The 22,476-nt window shown below is 38.7% G+C and overlaps 1 protein-coding gene across 1 annotated transcript in view; it reads right to left on the bottom strand.

Moving 5' to 3' along the window:
- Positions 1–283: 283 nt before the first annotated feature.
- Positions 284–22,476, bottom strand: part of LOC149222781 (uncharacterized) — a 115,134-nt gene continuing 92,941 nt past the window's right edge. The window contains exon 2 of the mRNA XM_089387675.1: positions 284–466. Within this exon, the coding sequence (XP_089243801.1) occupies positions 284–466 (183 nt within the window). The remainder of the gene's footprint in view (positions 467–22,476) is intronic.

The raw sequence follows: 22,476 nt of genomic DNA, 5'->3' as shown, positions 1-22,476 counted from the left end.
TTTAAGGACTTATCATATTTATGATACTCTGGTGAGGTATTACTTTATTACCTTAATTTTATATCTCCTTCTGTAGTAACTAATTTACATATGGTGCGATACATGCGGGTCCATGCATACGTAGCTATCGTATGGAGGTCTCGTATGTATGCTCATACTCGTATTTTATTTATAGACGGGTCATTACAGTGTTACAAGAATTTGTGTGACTAACCTTACAATTTGACCGAGTCCTTGAGATTATAGGCTAAAGAACCAACAAGAAACTGTGAGAAACCAATCGTTAATAAAACATAGAACTACAAAACAACATTGAAATACAGAGACGACTTATTACCTGTCTTTCATCTGCAATGTACCCATCAGTTGGTCCAAGGGCAAAGAAGGATGAAGTGTAAACTAATTTCTGAATTGAAGATGTGCGCTTCACAGCTTCTATTACATTTTTTAAACCCCCAACATTAACCTGTTTGGACAAGCAAACAAAAATGTGTGAAGACAACAAAGTTGCAGAGAGCATTATAACCAGTAGTTTCAAAGATACAATTTCCTTATGACTAAAATTTGACATGTGAAAAACTGATTGAATATATTATCCAATATAGTGAATCAAAATAACATAATTCATTTTTATGGTTTTGTTCATTTTCTACATTTTCTAAGGGATGTTCCAAGAACAAATAAGTTGCACAATATTCCAATCTCACTTCTTACTGACATTGTGATTTAGAAGGGTCAATACAAGAATTTATGAAACCAAATCACATCCGAATTCTGAAAAAGCCTTCTCACAAGTGTGCTAGCGAGAGTGCAAAACCCAAGCACGTGTTGAAAAAACAGAATTACATGACAGTGCCACCAAAATTAGGCTTGTGACACTATTTCAGATTAAGAAAATCACAAGATGAAATCAGACAAATGAGAGCTTAAATTGTGTAATTATATACAACTTGAGTGAGGCATCCCTTCGAGAGGAGGCTATGAACACACAACATAGGTGCACATGCCCCAAGATAGTTATTAATCCTGCATATCAAGTTTGAAATTTTGAACAGGTTATCCTTAACCATACCTAGTAATAAAATAAAATAAGAAAAAATATGGCCTTACCCATAGTTACAAGTAATAACGTACATAAGTTGTGGCTATAGGTACAGATTATAACACTAATAATTCCAACAGCCTGCTTAAACTGAACAGGGACCACAAAGAGATGTCATTATAGCACAGAATTCCCCCCTTAATGGCAAGTCACCCAAACCAATACAATGCCATAAACTAGTGATGCTGGACTCAACAAGATTTTGGTGAAGATATCTACATGTTGATCATTGGAAAGAACAAAGGCAAGCACAATACATCGAGGAGCATAGAGATGACAGATATAGTGCATCCAAAGCTGGACATGTTTAAATTTATGATGATCCATGGGATTATGAATAAGTTTGAAGGTACTTTGATTGTCAGAATAGAGATAGATGGGGCACCTTTTGAGGAAGACCCAGCTAATCAAGAATTATCCTGATCCAGAAAAGATGCTTCCTAGCTAGGAGAGTGTTGGCATACATTTCGTAGAAGATAGAACCACAGTCTATTGCTTCTTAGAACACCAAGAAACTCTTCCAGAACCAAGGGTACTCAGTACACAAGTAACTAGAGGTAGTGTTACCTTTTAATTCTACACCCACAAAGTATTCAAGCCTATGCAAGAAAGAAAACCTAGGGCAACCTATTAGGAACCCTACCAAATGTCACCTCAGTAGGATTTCCCTTCACTTTAAGCTGGCTCTGCTCCAGCACAAGGGTGCTTTCCCCACGTATGATTGCCAAATTACCATTATAATCTTCTTCAACAAACCAAATTTAGCAATCTAAAAAGTTGTGATGACAATGGATATTATTGTTGTGAATTGAAGTAGACTAGTGCTTGCCTTGGCCCAAATGGAGTCAAAACACTTTGAAGCTTGAAAACCTTAATGATAGACAATATTAAACCCAAGAAGATGCTTAAAATAGCAGCCAATCTCAGTCATAATAGTGCTGTAAAAGCATGCTCCAGCCAGCCATACCAAGTTCATAAAGGCAGAACAGTGTTTATTTCATTCTTGCCTCTTCACATAAAATCAGAATCTGAAAAATGAAGTAAAAGACAGTCTTTTATTAAAGAGAACAGCCCAGGTACATAGCATACATCATATCTGAAATTACAGCCTTGTTACCACAAAATCTAGCAGGGCTAGTGCAAAGCCTTGCTAGGCAGATCCAAACCTTGTGACAACAAGAAATCCACCACCACTGTCACCTCAGTAGCCTTTCTCCAGCTATTTAGTGACAAATAAACCACAAGGCTTCCCTATGTATAGATCAATGTTGCACGACTCGTACTCGTATAAGACTCATCACGCTATTGACTCGTCGACTCATATAAGACTCGGGAATGACCCGTATAAGACTCGTCAAAATACAAAAAAACGTTAAATATGGTAAATTTTAAGCACAAAAAAAGAAACTAATGACAATTCCAATCCTTATAAGTTATAAAAACCACAATATATGCAATAATTCATAACATCATTTCATATCTATAAAAGTACAACATAACATATTCGATTTTTGTAAGCAAAACATTTAGATATTGAATAAGAAAAGGACTCATGATTCCATAATTAAAATAAAAAATGTCAGCAAGTTCAAAATTCAAATACATATGTCATAAATGATAAATGATTGTCTCATAACAATCTTTCCAGCATTTAGGATCACTGGCCATCTAAAAACCAGCAAACAAATCAATGTGAAAAGTGCCCAAAATGCTTTTGGAACACTCAAAATTGTTAGTATACAAAACCCAAAAAACACCAAGTGAAATGATAGAATGAAAGATATCAATTTCTACACTATGCAACTAAGGAAAAGCCAAGGTAACTTAACTTTTTCATAGCTGATTTTATTGGTGTTAGGACAACAGCTAATTTAACCTTCAAATACTAGATTTAGCAATGAAAACCTTCAAAATCAAACCACAAGATATTGAAGAGAATTTTAAGTGCAAGAAAAGAAGGAAATATCTTGGAGAAATCTTCAAAGGATTGGAGGTGAAACTTGGTGCAAGGTGGGAATGACCTTCTTTTGTATTTGAAGATGGGTACTCCAACCAAGAAGGATCCCAAGTCTTCAAATTTTGAGGCACCTACTATTCCTTAAGATCTTTGCCAAGAAAAATTATTAGTAGATAGGTGCCCCCTACACATGAAACCTTGAAAATAAGTCAGCCAACCGAGATGAACATATAATTTAGGATTTCGAAGTATAAGAAAAAGAAATAGACATATCAAATAACCAAATTTGAAGAGTATATTCTTATTGGGTGACAACACCCCTTCAAAGGCATATTACAACAATAATAAAGCATTCCTCATTTCCAAAAAAAAAAAATTTAAAAATCAAAATAAAAAAATAAAAAAAAATTGCCTTTTGAGGATCGACAGGTCTTATAAGGGTCCGATGCAGGTTTTATGGCAAACCCCTGGATCTTATACAGGTAGCTGGGTTTAATAAAATACCCACCGAGTTCGAGTCTTAAGCACGGGTTCTATGTGAGTGACCCGGCTCGCTATAGAACCCGCCAAGACCCGCGGGTACTCACGGGTCTTATACGGGTGGTGCCTCACTACTTTTAATTAGTTCTGAAAGTGGAAAATGAGAAGATATGTGATAATCAAACATTCATATTGAATACTTAATTAATCAAATATAGTTGATGCGTGCAAAAGAATTCTACAGCCAAACACTATATTCAAGAGATGACAGAAGGTTGTTTAAAGATTTAGAGGAACTAATTTAAACAGACTATTCAATTAGTTAATCTCTATAAAGATAATAACTTTGCAGTGGGCTATTAGGGAAGTTAATACTTAACTTAGCCTTACCCTAACTCCTATGTTACCTTGAATATATGATGAAAAACATAAATGAATAAACCAGAAAGACTCACATGAACACAGAAGTTGTTAAGAGTGAAGTCAGAATCCTTTGATTATCTTCAGAAAATTTTCAAAATAGTACAATAGTGTCACTAGATCATCACAAGGGTTCAACCCTTTTTACTTTGAATTACAAAATACTTATAGAGTGTAATTCAAAAATATCTAAATCTAATATAATTCTTTTCTAAAATACAATATTATCCAAACTGATTTGGATTTTTTTACAAAAATAGACTTTTTGAATTAATTTTGTCTAATCAGCACAACTATTCGAGGGTGTTGTTTGATGATTGTTGCCTCAAACTGAATTCTATGTTTTATGCTCCTGTTATCCTGCTTTTTTCTCCTTTCACTACAATTGGTTGTTGAAATCCTGCATTCTGCTCCCTTTTCCTCTGCAACTACTTCTAAGAAATTCACTTTTCCTATTCAATAAGCTCAAGGAATTTATCCCATTCCTCTTCACTAGGGCATGAAAACTTAATGACTTTTCTGTAAGTTTCATCCACTTCAGTATATTTCTCAAATGTAGGTTTAGTTAGAAAGAGGTGGTGAATTTCATGTTCAATGAATAAATCATCTTGTAGACCTTCTAAGAAAGCTTTACCACTGATCATTCCTTTTACCTTGGCAAATTTGGAATTATCCTTTGCTATTTTGTACAATCTCTCCTGGTAACTTTCTTGTGAAATTCGTTGATTATTCTGATTTGTCAAAGAAGGAAGACCTCTACTAAGCAAAATAGAGAATTTCTTGTGAAATTTATTAATCTAAGCTTTCAGACTTTGGCACTTGTTCTCCAGCTGTAACATGAGATTTTTCTTTGTCATAACTCTCCTAACTGCGAGGATTGTATTAGTTCTGTCCTCGATCCCTAAATCTTCCAGCTCTTCTTTAGTTTTGGAATTTAGGAATTTTATAATCCTGGTAGCCTCTCCAGGCTTGTGCTCCAATTCTTCTTTGATCTATGCTATGGCTTCATTGGCTTTATTAACAAGTTGCTCTTGTTCAAATATAATTTCTATTGAAGTCCATAATTCTAAAAAAGTTGAATTGATATCTACCCATATTTTTTGTCTGGCTTTTGTCAAGGTCAGAGCAGTGGCTGACTCATTCATGTATTTTTCTAATTGTTTAGTTAGTCTGAAGCTTTTCTATACTTCAGCAAGATATGCATTGTCAACCTTTATTTTATTGTCTTGGGCCTTCTCTAATTGAGCTCTTAGCTTCTCAATCTCCATGTCCTTTAGTGATAGGTCTCCATAGCCTTTTACAATTGTTTTGTTGGGTTCTGACTAGTAGACTTTGTTTCTACTGTTGATACTATTGTTGTAGATGTCCCTGCTCCAGTGTTGATTTGAAGTTCTCTTTCCTTGATTAATTTCTCCATTTCTACCTCCATTTTCTGGATCTGCACATTCTGTTTGACTAGCATACGAAGGATGTTTTCCTTTTCTTTTTCCAGTTGTCCCACTTCCTATGCTTAACGATTTTCAGTTGTTGGTAACTTCAGTTATTTCCTTAATGCCTGAAAGTCTGCATTTCTGCTTTTTATTATTTCTTCAGTTTCTTTTACATTGTTAGGATTCAATCCTAACTTTATAACCAGATCTTCTAACCCCTTAATCTTGGTATCTTTAGCTAGAGAAGACATCTTTTCTAGCTTTAGCTGGGAGTGAATATTGTTTAATGAAGCTTGTAATTTGGACGCTGCCATAGCAGAACATGTCAATGATGTATAGATCATTTCACCCACTAGTTTGTGGAGATCAATTTGATCTATAGGATGTATCTGTTTAGTATCAAAGGAAAATACAGAAGTTTTATAATCATCAGCACTTCTAGGGACAAGGACCTTTGGTTCCGGAGACGCTCACTGGGACTATCCTTTTTCACTATCTAAGGCAGATAGCAACCTGGTTTGAGTTGTGGAAGATTGCTTCCAGAACTCTGCATATGTTGAAGTCTTCAATGCCTCATTTTTCTTTTTCATCTCTATGAATTTTGCAAAAATACTTTGTTGTCTTGAAGAAGAAGGAGAATCTATGATGGCTTCTTTTGTTTGTTGTAATGAGAATACAGGCTCTCCTGAAAGTGTGATTATGGTAGGCTCTTCAGAAGTTTGGACTTCTGATGACTCTTCTTCAACATTGATGGACTTTCTTCTCTTAAACACTTTGAATGCCACCTTTTGGAACTCTGAACCTGCTGGGGATATGCTTTCTCTCAACCTTTTCAATTATTTTTCCTTCAGCCTAGGAGTTTCCAATGTTGTTTGAATGGAAACTTGCTCTTCAACCTCTTGTAGTGTGTTCTCTTCCCATTCCTCTAAGTTAGCATACTGCTCAATTTCAGGCTTTGCAATGTGTACATATGGTGTAGACTTTTGTTCAACTCTCATGGATGATATTACTCCCAATGGGTCATATGACCAGCTGAAACTTAATTTAAATTTCATCTGTTTTAACAAATCATTAACCTCCTTTTCTGCAGCTCTAGTATTGGCTATGAATGGGCCAATCTATGCTTTCAGTTTAAAGCATAGTTTTAAAATTCGGCCGATTCGAAATGGAAACGGCCGAGTTGATCCGTTTCAATGCCCAGAATTGTGACTCGGTGGAGGAAACGGTTCGGGAGGCCGAGTCAGCCATGACTCGGCCAACTCGGCCGTTTCCGTATTGACTCGGCCGAGTCATAACCTGCGGCCCGTAACCCCATCAAAACAGCGATTTGTCATTTTTTTAATGAAATTTTGAAGTGTTTGTTGATTGGTTTGGACTCCAAGGTGTTTTCTAAATTAGTTAAATGCTATTTGGGGTCCATTCCCCTCTCCTAGTATTGATATGCTATTCAAATTTCATGGTAACGTTAAATTCTTAAAGTAAAAGTGACATTCTCCTTAATCTTCATTTTCATCCTTTTACTTAAATTTTTAACGTTACCATGAAATGACTCAGAATGTTTGAGAGTGGTTCTGGCCTCATTGGATTTCATATGGAGAAAGTAGAATTTTAGATTTCATTCAAAATCCAGCAGACTTATCAGTTTTTCGGGATTTCAAGATTGGAGGATTGCAATGTTTCCATTGAATTTTGTCATGTATTAAGGTATGGAACTCGTATTTAATCAAGAGCACCAATCCCTCTATGTACCTTGATGTTAGTGACATTGGTTGTCGAACTCCTCTGGGATTCGCTCCCAAACCAAGAGCTTCTGAAAATGTCGCTCCCGCTCCCGTTTTCGCTCTCGCTCCCCACGTTCGCTCCCACTCCCAAGTAACACTGAGCCAGATGATGTTGGCAACTCTAGCAATAGCCAGTACTATTGGTCACAGACTTTTGTTGTAGAGGTCATTTATAGCCTCCTTGGTTATGTGTTTTTGTTTTGATCTCTATATCATCATCGCGTATGTATTGGACAGTGCACTGGGTGCCATTTTGATATAATGGATATATTCATGAGCCTACTTTGATCATATGTTGTCTTCTATCTATATTCTAATGCTATGTGTTTGGAAACATGAATGAAAATCTTTAAAATTATGTGTTTTTATAAAAAATAAATATTTAATGTATTTTTTACAACGACCAAGTCATTGAAATCGAGCCGGCCGAGTCGATACCGAGTCGAAGTCAGAGTCAGAGTCGACCCTCGGCCGAGTCGGAGTCGGAGTCGGAGTCGGAGTTTTAAAACATTGGTTTAAAGTGAGCTTTCTGCTTCCTGGAAACAAAATGAGTATCATCCATATTCATCATTTGTCTGATATATTCTAATGCAAAAATCCTCATCAGGAGGAAAATTGGTAGTTTGTAAGGTGGCAGCTCACAACCATAGATTCTAATCTCTGAAAAGTTTTGGTATAGATACCAGTCTCCAATTTTGGACTACTCACTAAAGTGTAGAATCCTTTTAATCTCTATAGAAAACCTGGGAACTGCATCACTACTTAACAAAAAAATTGTCATCTACAAGAATTGGTTGAGAAAGTCAATGAAAGAGAAATCTTCAAAAAATTTCCCAACTAATGAGGTCCAATGAATTACTGACTGTGGCTTTCCTTCAACATCCAATCTCTGTAGAGGAAACTTGAACCTTTCTGATTGATGATACAAAAACAAATAAACCACAATTGACTAGTGCTTGAATGATCCTTCAGCGCTGAACTTTAAGAACTGATCATGAATTACATCTAACAAGAATTGACTATAATTGAACACAATTGAGGGTTTCTTGCCGGATGAAAACATTGATAAGAACACTATGATAACTTTGTCTACCCACTTATCATTTGGATATCCTAACAGACAAGAAACCATGGAAATTATCTGCCTAAACATCTCAGGAAACATTGCAGAGGCATAAGGTGGATTTGTCCTTGGTAATTCAAAATTCTCTGGTAGGAATGACTCAAAAATATGAGCTCTTTGTGAGAAATAAAGCTTTTGATAAATCTCCATAAGGGCATCAATAGAAAAAGGGTGAAGGGAGTCTTGAGGTTTTAATTGCAGGGCTTGAAAAATCCATTCGAAAGTTACGGAGAAAAGAGTTTCATTATTCTGAGCAACTATAACTCTCTGACTTGGGAGGTATCAAACTTCACACTAGGTGACAAACTTTGGGAAATGGTGTGTCTGAGGGAAACAAAATTGAGGAAGTAAGGATTCCCAGAAGGAGAATTTGTCACTAGTGTCCTCATACTTTTGGAATGCTCAATTGTGAAGCTCATACAATCGAATTCACAGTTGGTTTCAGTAATCTTGAAATGGGTATCAATGAGAGGTAATTCATCTATATTAATCACAAGAGGTAGTAGGGGATTCTCTATAGATACTTTGGATTTTCCTTTATGGCTTGCCATTTTGGAAAGAATCAAAATCACTGAGAATGATTGAGAATTTACCCGAGAGTAGCGGTGATTGATAGTTGTTGGTCGCTGGAATTTGCTCAGATCACGTTCTGAGAGCTCTGGTTGCAAGAGGAAGGTAAAAGAATTTGGTTAAGGGGGTAATGGCTTTATTATTTTGTTCATAACAATCTTTTGTCGAATTAACCATTATTGGCATGGAAGATTATATGTTTTGAACGTTGGTGGGAGTAATTAATGCGACAACGGTCGCCTGGCTAGTTTGGTGGGAGAGATGGCTACAACTAGAAATGGCAGAAATAATAGTGGATGATAAGCAATGTGCAGGGGGTAGTGGTGGTATATGGTTTTAAGTGAGGGGGGTCCCACAATTGATTAGAGGTCGACACATATACACAAGCAGGATTGGAGAAACCACTTTGCAGCCCCCCCTCCATTAACTGTCGGGAGTTGTGGGGGGGGGGGGGGGGGGTCCCACAATTCATCTACCATCGTCGATTTAGGCACGTGGCATCGTGACCATTGAGATCTGCGTAAAAATTGTGTCTTCGGCAGCAATCAAATCAAAAACTTATTTACAATATTTTATTTGAAAAATATATAATTGCCGAATAAAAATAATACAATTAGTGGCATTTAAATTTGCGCGCTTATTCTCAAACATAAAAATATTTTTTCTTCTTTTTCTTTTATTTCTTTCTTTCCTTTTTTCTCTTTCTTTCTTTTTGATTTTTTCATTTTTCATTTCTTTTTATTATTTTTTTATTTTCTTGCAATCAAAAGAAAATTGTAAAACAATTCTAAGGGTAAAAACAAGTTACAACAGAGTGAGAATTTCTTCTCTCTAATTATTTTTGTCAGACATTGGTTGTTTGGATTGCCAGTTGAGCATCCATAGATTGTACTCAAATTTCACTACTGCATAATAATAAAACCCTCAATAGTTGCACCAGTTTTACCAAGTTGGATTTTTCGGGGGACATTTGTCCAAAAATAATTGTGTAAATTTTATGTGTGCACGCTAGATTTTCTCAATTTCCAATGCTATTTTCTTCTGCGGTTTATTTGTGAAAATAACAGTGTGAATTATTTGATATTTTTCGTAACAAATAGTAGAAAAATTGTTAAATAACTCAACAATTAGAAAAATAAATTCCAGTTGTTGTGATAGATGAAAGTTTCACATGGTATCAGAGCGTGTGTGATCAGCCAGGAAGCTCAGAAGCGGAGGGGAGAATTTTGTTGTTCAAAGGGAGCAGCAAGCTGAAATTCTCAGAGGTTGTGCAATACCCAGATTGGCAGTTCGAATTGTTGGGGCAGGAGTTTGATTTCTCAGTGCACGTTGGCAGAAAAAATTGATTTGCTTAGGATAGTGATTCCAGCCGTCAAAGGGAGCAGCAGGAGCTCAAATTTTCGCTAAGCAGATTTTTGGTTGAACGCAGAGGGTTTTGCAGCAACAAAATCAACATCGGGTGGAAGAAAAAACCACACACAAGGGAAAATTTCTCTCAGGGAACTTCAAGTTTCAGAAGTTTGATTTTTCCAGAGAGATTGGCAATAGTTGCGTCCAGATTTCCTCACTCCAAAAGGGAGTGCGTATAACAGATCCAGCGGCCAAGCAGAGGGAAAGAGGGAGTTTTCGAGAGATTCAAAGATGGCCACAGTTAGGCTTAGAGATCAAGATAGGTTGGAGGGAGCCTCCAACTCTGTCATCTGGAAGGCTAGGATGTCCTTCCTTCTAGATAAATATGGCTTGAAAGCCTACGTAGACAATGTGGTAACAGTTCCCAAGATGCAGACTAGCTAAAGGAATATAGAAAGGAAATGGCGAAGTTGAAGAGGATGATTTTGGATGGAGTCTGAGATCATATAGTCTTGCATATTTCTGGCAATAATACTGCCAGGGAAATGTGGGTAGCTCTCTCCATGCTATATCAAAGTTCTTCCAAGAAGCGGAAGATTTTTCTCCAATAGAAGCTGACAACCATCAGGATGCAGAAGCGTGAAGGCATAGATCCCTTCTTCACTTGGATTTAAGAGGTCCGTGATCAGCTAGTAGCCGTTGTGGAGGCACCCCAACCTACAGAGCTTTTATGATTGGCACTAAATAGTGTCTTAGAGGATTGGCAAGTGTTTGTCCAAAGCATATTGGGCAGAGACACTTTGCCTAGTTGGGACAGAATGTGGGCCAATCTGCAACAAGAGGAGTTGAGGCGAGCTTTGTTGAAGAGCAACATCAATCAATAGAAGCAACAGCAAGGGCGCGAAGGGTGAGAAGGAAGAGGAGAATGTGGCCCTGGCATCAAACGGTCAAGGGGAGAAGAAGAAAATGGACCTATGTAAGGTAAAGTGCTTCAGGTGTGGCGACTTTGGCCATTACAGTACCCAGTGTCCTCTTAGGAAGAAAGACAAGCAAGAGAAGCAAGACCAGGGGGCAGCGTCCGTAGAGATAGACAAGTTTTCCTCCAGGCTAGAGGAAGATTTTGCCATGTATGCAGTTATACCTTTAGGAGAGAGGTGGGGCGATATGGAGTTATAGTTCCAGAGTTGCAGAGGTTTGGCAAGGTTCATTGAGGTGTCTTCCTCATGGATCATTACCTTGCTACAGGGGCCCACAGTATTCAGCAGTAGGATGGATCATTGTTAGCAATGCAATCAGATCCAGAGTGACAATTGTAGACTAGTAGCAGTCAGACGTTGAGGAGCGCAGTGCAGAGTCGGCCGCAGTGCAAAGTAGGCCGCAGTGCAGAGTGGCACAGTGCAGAGTTAGCAGCAACGCAAATTCCTTAGTGGACAGTGGAGTAGCTAGTAGCAGTCAAAGACTCGGGAGACAAATGCATCGTATTGAACACATTTGATTCAGTATTTAGGGTGCTCCTCAGTTGTAGTAGTTGTAGTTGCAGCAGCAATAGATGAGAGTGAGTTGCAGTGTAGATGCAGGGTTGGCAGTAATATGGCAGTGTTAGAAGCAGCACAAATGCAGCATCAGAGTTATGCAGTGGTTGGTGGGCAATGGCCAAATATCAGCAACATGACAGAGGATGGTACAGAGGCAGGGTGTTGTCGCAAGGTGTGCAGAACTAGAACACAGTCCACGCTAAGAAGGAGTGTTAATTTTTGTAGCATCGGATGTGTTATAGTCTCAAAACTTCGTGGGGAGGCTAGAATACATGAGTTCTCCATAACCCAGAAATCGTTTCTGGAAATTCCACCTAAAAGTGTCTCAATTAGATTATTAGCCGATTTTTAAATATTTCCTAAGTCTAATTAATTAGAATTATTTGAGATAAGGTGAGAATCATCTAGAAACTCGCACGGATCAATAGGGAATTAATCTGGGCCATTGATTATGTTTTAATCTTGGTCGTTGGTGCTCCAATAGAGGATTATAAGAAGTCGATGGGTAAATGGAGAACACACTTGTGACACTTGTGCAATTCAATTTCCTTGGAAAATCGATTTCCAAAGAGCACCACAATTTTCGGAGAGCCAAAGTTCAAAGCAGAGACAGTGAGGGGCAGGGACAGTGATCTGGAGGAAGTTTTCCAGTTCCGGAGAGGCAGCAGCGAGTGGCAGAAGTGATCCATGCAGAAGCAGCACAAGGACTGTGTAGTAGCTAAAGCAGAGCAGTTCGATTTAGCTAGGGTGGAAATCGATTCAGCTTCCAAAGGCCGGGAAAGTCTTCTAGAGGACTAGAAAGTCACTTGCAGCAACAAAAGTAGGCAAGACAACTTGCTCAGAAGCTGATTTGAGCCACACATGTGAGAGGCAGTACAAGGACTACGCAAAGGACCTAAGCAAGGGTTTGGACGACTAGTTTTTCAGTAGGAGCCAGTGCCGGAATTGCTTGCGGAGTGAAAGAATTTATTCTCTCTTATTATTTTTGTCAAATACATGTTGTTTGGATTGGTAGTTGGGCATCCATAGATTGTACTCAGATTTCACTGTTGCATAATAATAAAACCCTCAGCTGCTACACTAGTTTTCCCAGTTTAGGTTTATTCAGGGACATTTGTCCAAAAATAACTGTGTAAATTTTATGTGTGTCCTAGATTTTCTTAGTTTCCAGTGCTATTTTCTTCTGCGGCTTATTTGTAAAAATCACAGCATGAATTATTTGATATTTGTCATAGCAAACAACAGATAACTTGTTGGAGTAGCATGATCCGGATTATCCACAGTATTGTGTTCATTCTATCGACGTTTCAAACCCCAAAGGGGGTCCATCATCAGGACTAAATTTGATAGAATATGAATGATAGTTCCTTGAGAGAAGAATCTTTCGACTAGAGTATAAATAAACCTAGATCTTGATAAATTTTTATAAAGAAGTCGACCCTTATTATTCTAGCTTTAATTATTCCAATTGTTTTAAAAAAGAACGAAGGACCCAACAATGAACACGCGCTCTGCTCCTGCCGCCGCCTACAAACATTAGGTCTGAATCGATCTTCGGCCGCTCGGGATGGCCCCTCTGGAGGCTTCGCCGGAGGAGGCAGCTCACCAACACGCCTTCTCTACCTTGATCAAGTCCATGCCTCCTCAGCGAGCTCGCCCTTCAGTCTCAAAGTTCGTGAAAAAACTTGATGGGTTACAGGAAGTTTCTCTCCCTCCAACTTTGCCCAGAATGGCTGCTCTTGCCTTGGCAGAAAAAGGACTTATTGGGCAATTTACAGGACTTTGGCCCTCTCCAAAAACAGTCCAGAGGTGGGTGGAAAGGAATTGGACAGACAAAATACAAGGGAAAATCTCTATCAGATTTTGTGGAAAGGGATATTTTACATTTCATTTTGAGACAAAGGAAGACAAGGATTTAATCTTCCGTAATGGGCCTTATTTCATGGATTCCAGAGGTTTATATTTAAATAAATGGACTCCGGATTTTGACCCGGAGCTTGATATTCCTAATGCGGTCCCTGTTTGGGTCCAGCTTCCTCACCTCCCCTTGCATTGCTGGGGAGACGAATCTGTGCGTGCTATTGGGAATGCTGTTGGGAAATACATTGATCAGAGTGAACCGAAAGATAACATGCAGGCCTGTGCCCGCATCTGTGTAGAAGTTGATTTGGGTAAAGGCCTGCCAGAAGCCATCAAGCTCAAGGTTGACGACTGGACGCACATTCAGCAGCTTGACTATGAACAGATCCCCTTCAAGTGCAAGGTATGTCACGAGTACGGTCACTTTGCTAATCGTTGCACTAAACTTTCTAATGTAGAAAATAATCCACAAGAAGAGCAATGGGAAACCGTTAAAAAGAAAAAGACAGCCCCTAATCCTAAACCATCCCATGAAGCAGGTCCTTCCTCTCGACCTCCCCCAATTTCCCCTCCCTCTTCTCCCCCGCCTTCATTTCCTCCCCCTTCTTCCCCACAACCTCCCCTATCTTCTGATCGCCAGCCGGATCCCCTTACCTCTTCTCCCTCTTCCAATCCCTTTCACATCCTCTCTCTTCTCGAGGAATCCCCTCCCTTGATTCAATCTGATCCTACCTCTTCTCCCCTTCCCCAGGTCATTTCCTCTTCCCTCCCGTCTGATCCTCCCCCTCTCAGAATCACCAGAAGCAATTCCAAGGAGCATGGATCCATTCTAGACAATCAAAAGAAGCCTGGAAGAAAGTCTGCCAAACAGCACAGGGATGAAAATGCGCAAAAAGACATAGCATTGGGGCTCCAAAACCCCATTGAATCATATATTCAAGGACCAATAGACAAAGACATAGCAAACAAAGACAAGGGAGGGAGAGCAACTCCTCGCACCTCTCACCTGAAATGATTAAAATCCTCTCATGGAACAGCAGGGGACTAGGGCACCCCTCCAAATCAAATGCCTTAAAGGATCTTATTAACCAAGAGAAACCAACCATTGTTTTACTCCAAGAAACAAAGCAGAGACAGCCAGAGATGAACAAGATTATTGAACAACATAAGCGCTACAAAGGATGTATATGTGATTCCAGAGGAGCCTCAGGAGGAATTGCTACACTTTGGCTTCAAGATGAATGGAACAGCACAGCAGAAATAGTAAGAACAGCATTGGGTCAAGATTGTATTGCAGAATATTATCAACAGTCAACAAATAGTAATTTACAATGTTTATGTCTCGAATCATTACAGGGATAAAGAAGTTTGTTGGGACTCTCTCAGCAATAATATAGCAGAAGAAAACAGCAGCAACATCATTTTAGGAGGTGACTTAAACCTCATTTTACATGCTAATGAAAAACGTGGAGGCAGCTTCAACCCAGATCCTTTTAGAAATCAGTTGGAAAATGTTATGCAACATGGTGATCTTGTCGATATCATTCCAAAGAATCGCAAATACACCTGGAGTAATCGCAGATTGGGGAGAAATAATATTATGGAAAGGCTCGACCGAATCCTAGTAAATGTATCCCTTCTCTCCACCTTTTCAGCTGTCAACGCTTCCATCCTTCCTTTTGCTGCTTCAAACCATTATCCCACTGCTTTAACCCTTGAATCTCTCTGCCCACTGGGCCCTCTCCCTTTTAAATACAGTCCTTTATGGAATGACATTGAAACAGCCAAAGTGATGGTCCAGCAAACTTGGTGCCAACATGTCGAAGGATCTCCAAGTTTTATTTGGGAAAGCAAACTTAGAAATGTAAAGAATGCTCTCAAGAATTGGGCAAAAACCCAATATAAAGAGCCAGAAGCAAAGAAAAGAGAAGTGAAAGCCAAAATTGAAGAACTTCACTATGCACTAGAAAAGCAAGAATATTATCAGGCTGAAAAAATCAAGAAGAAAATCTTTACAGTCAGCTATACAGTATCAGAAGAGAAGAGGAAGAAAAATGGCGAATTAAATCAAGGCAGACTTGGTTGAAGAGCGGAGACAGGAACACAGCTTTTTTCCATAAGCAAGCCACTGTTCGGCAAATCAGAAATAATATAACAGCTATCATAGATAATGCAGGCACTCAACACAATGATCAAACTGCCATCAAAAACGCTGCCTCAGAACATTTTAAAGAGCTGCTAACTGAATCAGGGGAGGACGAAAACTATGCTGACTTCCTACAGCATTTGCCAAAAAAGATTGCAGCAGAAGCAAATGAAAGGCTGACAGAGGAAATAAAAGAAGAAGAAATCAAGGAAGCAATTTGGGGCTTCCAGCCAGACAAGGCACCAGGGTCGGACGGCTTTCCTATTTGTTTTTATAGGGAGTATTGGGAAATGATCAAAAAGGACCTCATCAAATACTTTAAATGGATTCAGAGGAAAAATAAATTAGGAGGCTACACAAATTCAACACATCTGGCCCTCATTCCAAAGGAGAACCAGCCTTCAAATTTCTCCCGTTTCCGGCCCATATCCTTATGTAATTCTTCCTACAAAATTTTCACAAAAATTCTTGCTTCCCGTCTCAAACCTCTATTGCCTATGTTAATCTCTGAAAACCAAGGTGGCTTTATGGCAAATAGGCATATTTCAGATTCTATTCTCTTAGTCCAGGAAGCCATTCACTCAAGCCATTCTAGAAATGAAAAGGGCTTCATCCTGAAATTGGACTTGGCAAACGCTTTTGACAGGGTTAAACACTCCTTTCTATTTGCTATTCTTCAAAAAATGGGCTTCTCATCCTTCTTTATTGATCTCATAAGAGCCTGTATCTCTGGCCCTTGGATAGCTCCCCTTATCAATGGCAGACCCGGCCCTACCTTTCAATCTTCAAGAGGATTAAGGCAAGGCTATCCTCTGTCCCCCTACCTTTTCCTTTTAATGGTTGAGTCCTTCAGTTGCGCCCTTGACCATAAGCGGCAGACAGGCCTCATCACTGGAATCAAATTTGAAGATGGAGTGAAAAACATCAATCACTCCCAATTTGCTGATGATACCCTACTGATTGGAGGGGCGTCCGCAATCATAGCTCGAAGATTCAAATCTTTATTAGACAAATTCATGAGATATTCAAGGGGAATGATTAATCACTTCAAAAGTTGTATTTATGGATGGAACGCCTCAGCTCAAACGCTTCAAAACATAGCCAACATCTTCGGTGTGCCTTGCAAGTTAAATTGGCACCATTTCAGTTATTTGGGAATGCCAGTGAATATAGGAAATGCAAGAGTTGATGTTTGGGAAACAACTTTAGATAAAATGAAAAGAAAAGTTCAAAAGTGGGGAGCCACTTGGCTCAACCCAGCTGGACGATTGGTACTGCTCAAATCGGGCCTTTCCTCTCTTCCTCTTTACCAATTCTCCCTTGCCCAGGCTCCAGCCTCTTTTCTCCGCAAAATGGACAGTATTCTCAGGTTTTTCCTTTGGCAGGGAGGGAAAAATGAAAAGAGAAAATATAACTTGGTTGGATGGAAACAAGTAATTCAAAACCAAGAAAAAGGAGGTCTTGGAATTAGATCCCCATCTCTCACCAATTCAGCCTTTGGCGGCAAGATAGTCTGGAGGCTTATTGAAGACCAATCAGCTTGGTGGAAAAAAGTTCTGGAGGCCAAATATCTCAGCCACCCAAGGCAGCATCTGCTTACAACTGAAATACCCAACAAGAACAGCACAAGGATCTGGAAACTCTGTAAAAAAGCCATCTCCTTTATGGCTCAAAATTTCTCCAAGGTTCCCAAAGGCGGCAACAAAATCAACATTGGCACTGATAAAATTATGGGGAATCAACCAATTAGCAGTCTTCCAGGTATGGCTCCAATAATTCTCTTTCTTCAAAGTAAAGGAATATACAGTTTAGATCAAATTTCGCAATGGGACACAAATACCCAAGCTTGGAAGAGATGGAGACTTCCTCCCATCCCTCAACGACTCAAAGAGAATCTTGACAACTTTCAAAAACACCTCCACAACATTTCTCCTACAATTAAAAAATGGCAAGGATGGATTCCGATGGGACCCCACTGGCACCAACTACTCAATACAAGCAAGATACAATTATCTATGCAACAGGGACTAGCTGGCACCAACATGGACACATTGGAAAACAGTGTGGAAATCAGAAGCCATCCCTAAGGTGAAATTTTTTACGTGGACCCTCTTAAAATAAAAAACTCTCACTGCAGAAAATCTTTAAAAAAAGGCATTGCTAGACCCTCCAGATGCCCTAATTGCCAAGAAGCGGAGGAGTCCATCCAGCACCTCTTCATTTCGTGTCCTTTTGCTTTTTCTTGTTGGAACAATATTACCCCAATCGTTCCCTTTACCTAGAACTCTCAAGCAATCCATTGGGAAAGTCCTTAACAACTGGAAAAAAAACTACCCCTGGCAATCCATGAAAAACAACATTGCCAAGAGAGTGTGGGATGCCCTCCCATTTGCCCTCTTATGGAGGATCTGGATTGCTAGGAACAGCAAGATCTTTAAAGATAAAGATACCACAATCAGGCATCTTTGCAGCAAGGCTAAAAGCCTTGCGATAGAAACCATCGCTTCTAAGAGCACAAAAAATGGACATGACAAGTCTTTGGGTTGAAGAAAAAGATTTCATAAGTAGTCTGATAGATAAGATCAGTGTCTTGCCAGCAGCGAAAATCTACAGCAACTTCAACAGTAATCATAGTCACAACTGGAAAATCCGACTAAAGCAGGATGACTTCAACAAGTGGCTCCGCACTAGCAACACCCACTCCTTGTTCTTTGACGATGCCTCCAAATCAAATCCAGGAGCAGCAGGAGCAGCGGGAGTTATCTACAAACCCAATGGTGAGCCCTTAGTCACCTTTGAGTGGGGATTAGGGATCCTTTCAAACAATAGAGCAGAGGCTCTGGCACTCTATCAAGGAATTCTTCAACTACAAATTCATGAAATCAAGAAAGCTATGATCTTCAGCGATTCTGCTATCATTATCAATTTAATGACTAGCAAACAAAAAGCCTCCAACATCTTCTTACAGCAAACCATCAGCAGATGCCAAGTCATGATCAATCAAACTCAAGATTTCCAATTTTACCATATCCTTCGGACCATCAATTGGGAAGCTGATAAACATGCCAGCCAAGCTTGTATAAGACCAAAAGGAAATATCCTCTTTAACAACGAGGAACAATTCCAATTTCTTCCATGATTCCCATGACTTGTAAAAAAATTTCATATCTAAAGACTCACATCTTGCTCAGGGCGTACCCTGACCAAATCAAAAACAATCCCGAGGCTATCTGCTCCACGCTGCCGGAAATCCTCCCTTTTCTCCCTGCAGTCTCCTCAGATTTTTTGAATCTATGTTGCCCGCGCAGAATCCGTGACCACCTCAGCACTCACCCCGTGATCATGTCCTTCACGCCTCTCTGTTTGCTTGCTACCTATACCAGGATGCATTCTCTTTACCCCCAAGCCTCCCTTCCCATCTTCGCTTATTCCACGACTCTTTCAATCATTTCGGATCACTATTGTTTCACATCGCTCTTTTTCAGTGACTACCCCTATTTTTCCCCCATCGCATACTCCTCCCTTCGCAGTTCCTTGCTTGCCGGTTCTTACTTCTCTGCTTTTCCTGAGAAACGAAGACCCCTGTTCTCCCCTCTCTATTTATATACCCCTCCGCATTTTAAAGCAGAAAAAACGAAACAGCAGAAAAGGAACAACAAGAACAATGGAACAACAGAAAAGAAAAACGCAGTTCCAACAAGTTCGTCAAGCTTGAAGCAAGTCGACACCGACGACAAACCTGAAGAGTCCATTGCTCGACACATCAACCACAATAATATAGACTGATGCTTTGTAAATGTTGTTATTTATTACTTTAGTTTGTTAGGATTTACCTTTGGTCTTTGGTTTTTAGAAGCCCAAAAGGCAGGATTAAGGAGGAATTTTGTTTAAGCTGTAACTCCTTCTTCCCTAGCTCTTCTTGGCACCTCAGCATGTATTTCTAGAGCTCAATCTCCCACCTTTTTTTTAGATTTATAATAGCAACCGAATTTGTCAAAAAAAAAAAATTATTCCAATTGTTTTACTTAATTGATTAATTGTAAGTTTATTTTTATATAATGTAATGAAATTTTTATTATTTTAATAATTAGTTTTATTTTATTTTATTAAAATTAATTTTATTTTTATTTATTACTAAATTACTTAATTACATGTATAATAGAGATTAGGTTAGTTTTATTGTTTTAATTATCTTTCTTATTTTTATTTAACCTAAGAATCTAAAAATATTTTAATTGATATAATTAATTCATAAATTAGTTTAATTAATTAATTAATTTAATCAATTTATAATTCTTTCTATTGTTTTTATTTTTATTTTAGATAATTAATCCTAAGTATCTAATAAAATTAATTAATTTAAATTTAATTGATTAATTAATTAATTTAATTCATAATTTCTTTTTTATTTTATTATTATTATTTTCCAATTTTTCAATGTTAATTTTATTTAACCCTAATTGTCTAATTGATAAATAAGTAAATTATTTTAATTTCTTTGATTAATTAATCAATTAATTAATTAATTTATAATTTTTATAATTTTCTTTTATCAAATGTTAATTTTGGTTCTTATTAATTAATTTTCAGTTTAATTAATTGACTAATTTTAATTAATTTTTAATTAGAATTAATTTAATTAATTAATTTTATTAATTTTAATTAATTTAATTAAAATTAAATTTATTAATTTTGAAAACATCTGATACTATGCTTCTAAAGGCTTGGAGGGGTTTATTTGTCTAATCAGGGGAAGCCAATTTCCACTAATCTCACTCCCATTGTCCCTGTTGCGGTTATGAGGAAATTTCATAATTTCGATGGCCTCTCTGATTTTTCTTTTTTGATAATTATCCTCTCTTGGCAATTATTTTAGTGTCATCCAAACACACATGATGTTTGGTTTTGGATGAGTGTTCCGCAAGGGTTGATGTACAGGATCTCTCATTCTTTATATCAACTCCGTGCTCTTTAAGTCTTATTTTCAGAGACCGTCTTGTTTCCCCAATATAACTCTTGCCACAAGAGCAATCAATCTTGTACACACCCTTGAGTTGTTGACGATAGATGTTATCCTTTACTGACCTCATCATTTGCCTTATTGTTCCACATGTTGTAAATTGAGTGTTTATGTTATTCTTTCTTAAAAATTTTGCAATCTTATCCGTAATCCCTTGGATGAATGGAAGGTAAACTTTTCCACAATTTTCTTTCTTGTTTTTAGGAGGACACTTAGAGAGGACCTTATCCAGTTGTTGTGATAGATGAAATTTTCATAAGACTTTGCTGCCAGGTTCCTCTTGTAATCTTCTATGAGCCTTGATGACCCTATCAAAAAGAGGTCATCCACATACAATACTAGGATGAGTGGTTGACCCTCTACTATCATATAGTAAATGTTGGGATCCACATAACTCTTGACGAATCACATCTTCTACAAGTACTTGTCAATCCGACCATACCATGCCTTGGGAGCCTGTTTGAGCCTGTATAGTGCTTTCTTTAGTCCGCACACAAGTCCCCCCTCCCATGTGTCTCGAAGCCCTCAAGTTGTTTGATGTATACCTCCTCTATCACACTGTTCAGGAATGTTGTCTTGACATCCATCTAGTGAATTTTCCATCCCATTTGCGATGCTAGAGATATGATGGACCAGATAGAAGTGTATCCAGCAACAAGAGCGAAGGTCTTCTCATAGTCTATGCCTTCCTTTTGTGCATACCCCTTTGCCACAAACCTAGCCTTGTACTTGTCCATGCTGCCATATGCAGTGTAATTGATCTTAGAGATCCACCGAGATCCCACAATCGATCTATCCATAGGTCTCAGCACTACCTCCCAAATGTCGTTTGTCATGATAGAGCTATACTCTTCCACCATGGCATCTACCCACACCTGATGTTGTACGACCTCCTGATAGTTTGAAGGTTCTACAACCTGTGCCACCAATGCTTGGTACCTATTTGGTTGTCTGCGTTCTCTCTTGCTTGTCCTAGGAGCTCCTCTGAACTCCTCCGCATCCCTCAACGTCTGACGAACTTCTCTGTTGGTACACCCACTAGTGGTGGGAGGATCTGTTGTGAACTCACAGGTTCTCCTGCACCTGAGGTCGTGCTAGTACCAATAAATCTACTAGATCCTTGTGACTGTCCTCGCAGCATTTTGATCATCTACTGGCAACTCGTGAGATCTCTTGAAGGCTCTATCCTCCATGAACTTCACGTCTCGTCTCACGATAATCTTCCTACTGCTAGAAATGTAGATCCTGTATGCATTCAAAGTTTCACTATACCCAACAAAGAACCCCTTTTCTGCACCCTGATCCAACTTAGTGCGTTTTTCATCTGGGACATGGTAGTAAGCTATGTTGCCATAGATTCTGAAGTGACTTACTTTTGGCTTCTTCCCTGAGAATAATTCTTCTGGTGTTATCTTCTCTAACGCCCTGTCAAGAACTCTGTTCTATATATACACAGTAGTGTTACATGTCTTTGCCCATAGAAACTTGGGTAACTCTTGATCATATAACATAGCCTTTGCAGCCCCAACTATAGAACTGTTCTTCCGCTCTGCTACCACATTCTGTTGTGGATTGTATGGAGTTGTCCACTCCCTCCCAATGCCCTCCTTTGCACAGAAATCCATGAAGTCACTAACAATGTACTCTCTCCCATTATCTGAGTGAAGCACCTTGATCTTCTTTCCTATTGCATTCTCTACTA

Source organism: Pinus tabuliformis, chromosome Q (assembly GCF_031772625.1).
Source record: "Pinus tabuliformis cultivar Carrire ecotype Pingquan chromosome Q, CPIR1, whole genome shotgun sequence".
Lineage (NCBI taxonomy): Eukaryota > Viridiplantae > Streptophyta > Pinopsida > Pinales > Pinaceae > Pinus > Pinus tabuliformis.
This window is presented reverse-complemented; position numbering and strand designations above follow the sequence as displayed.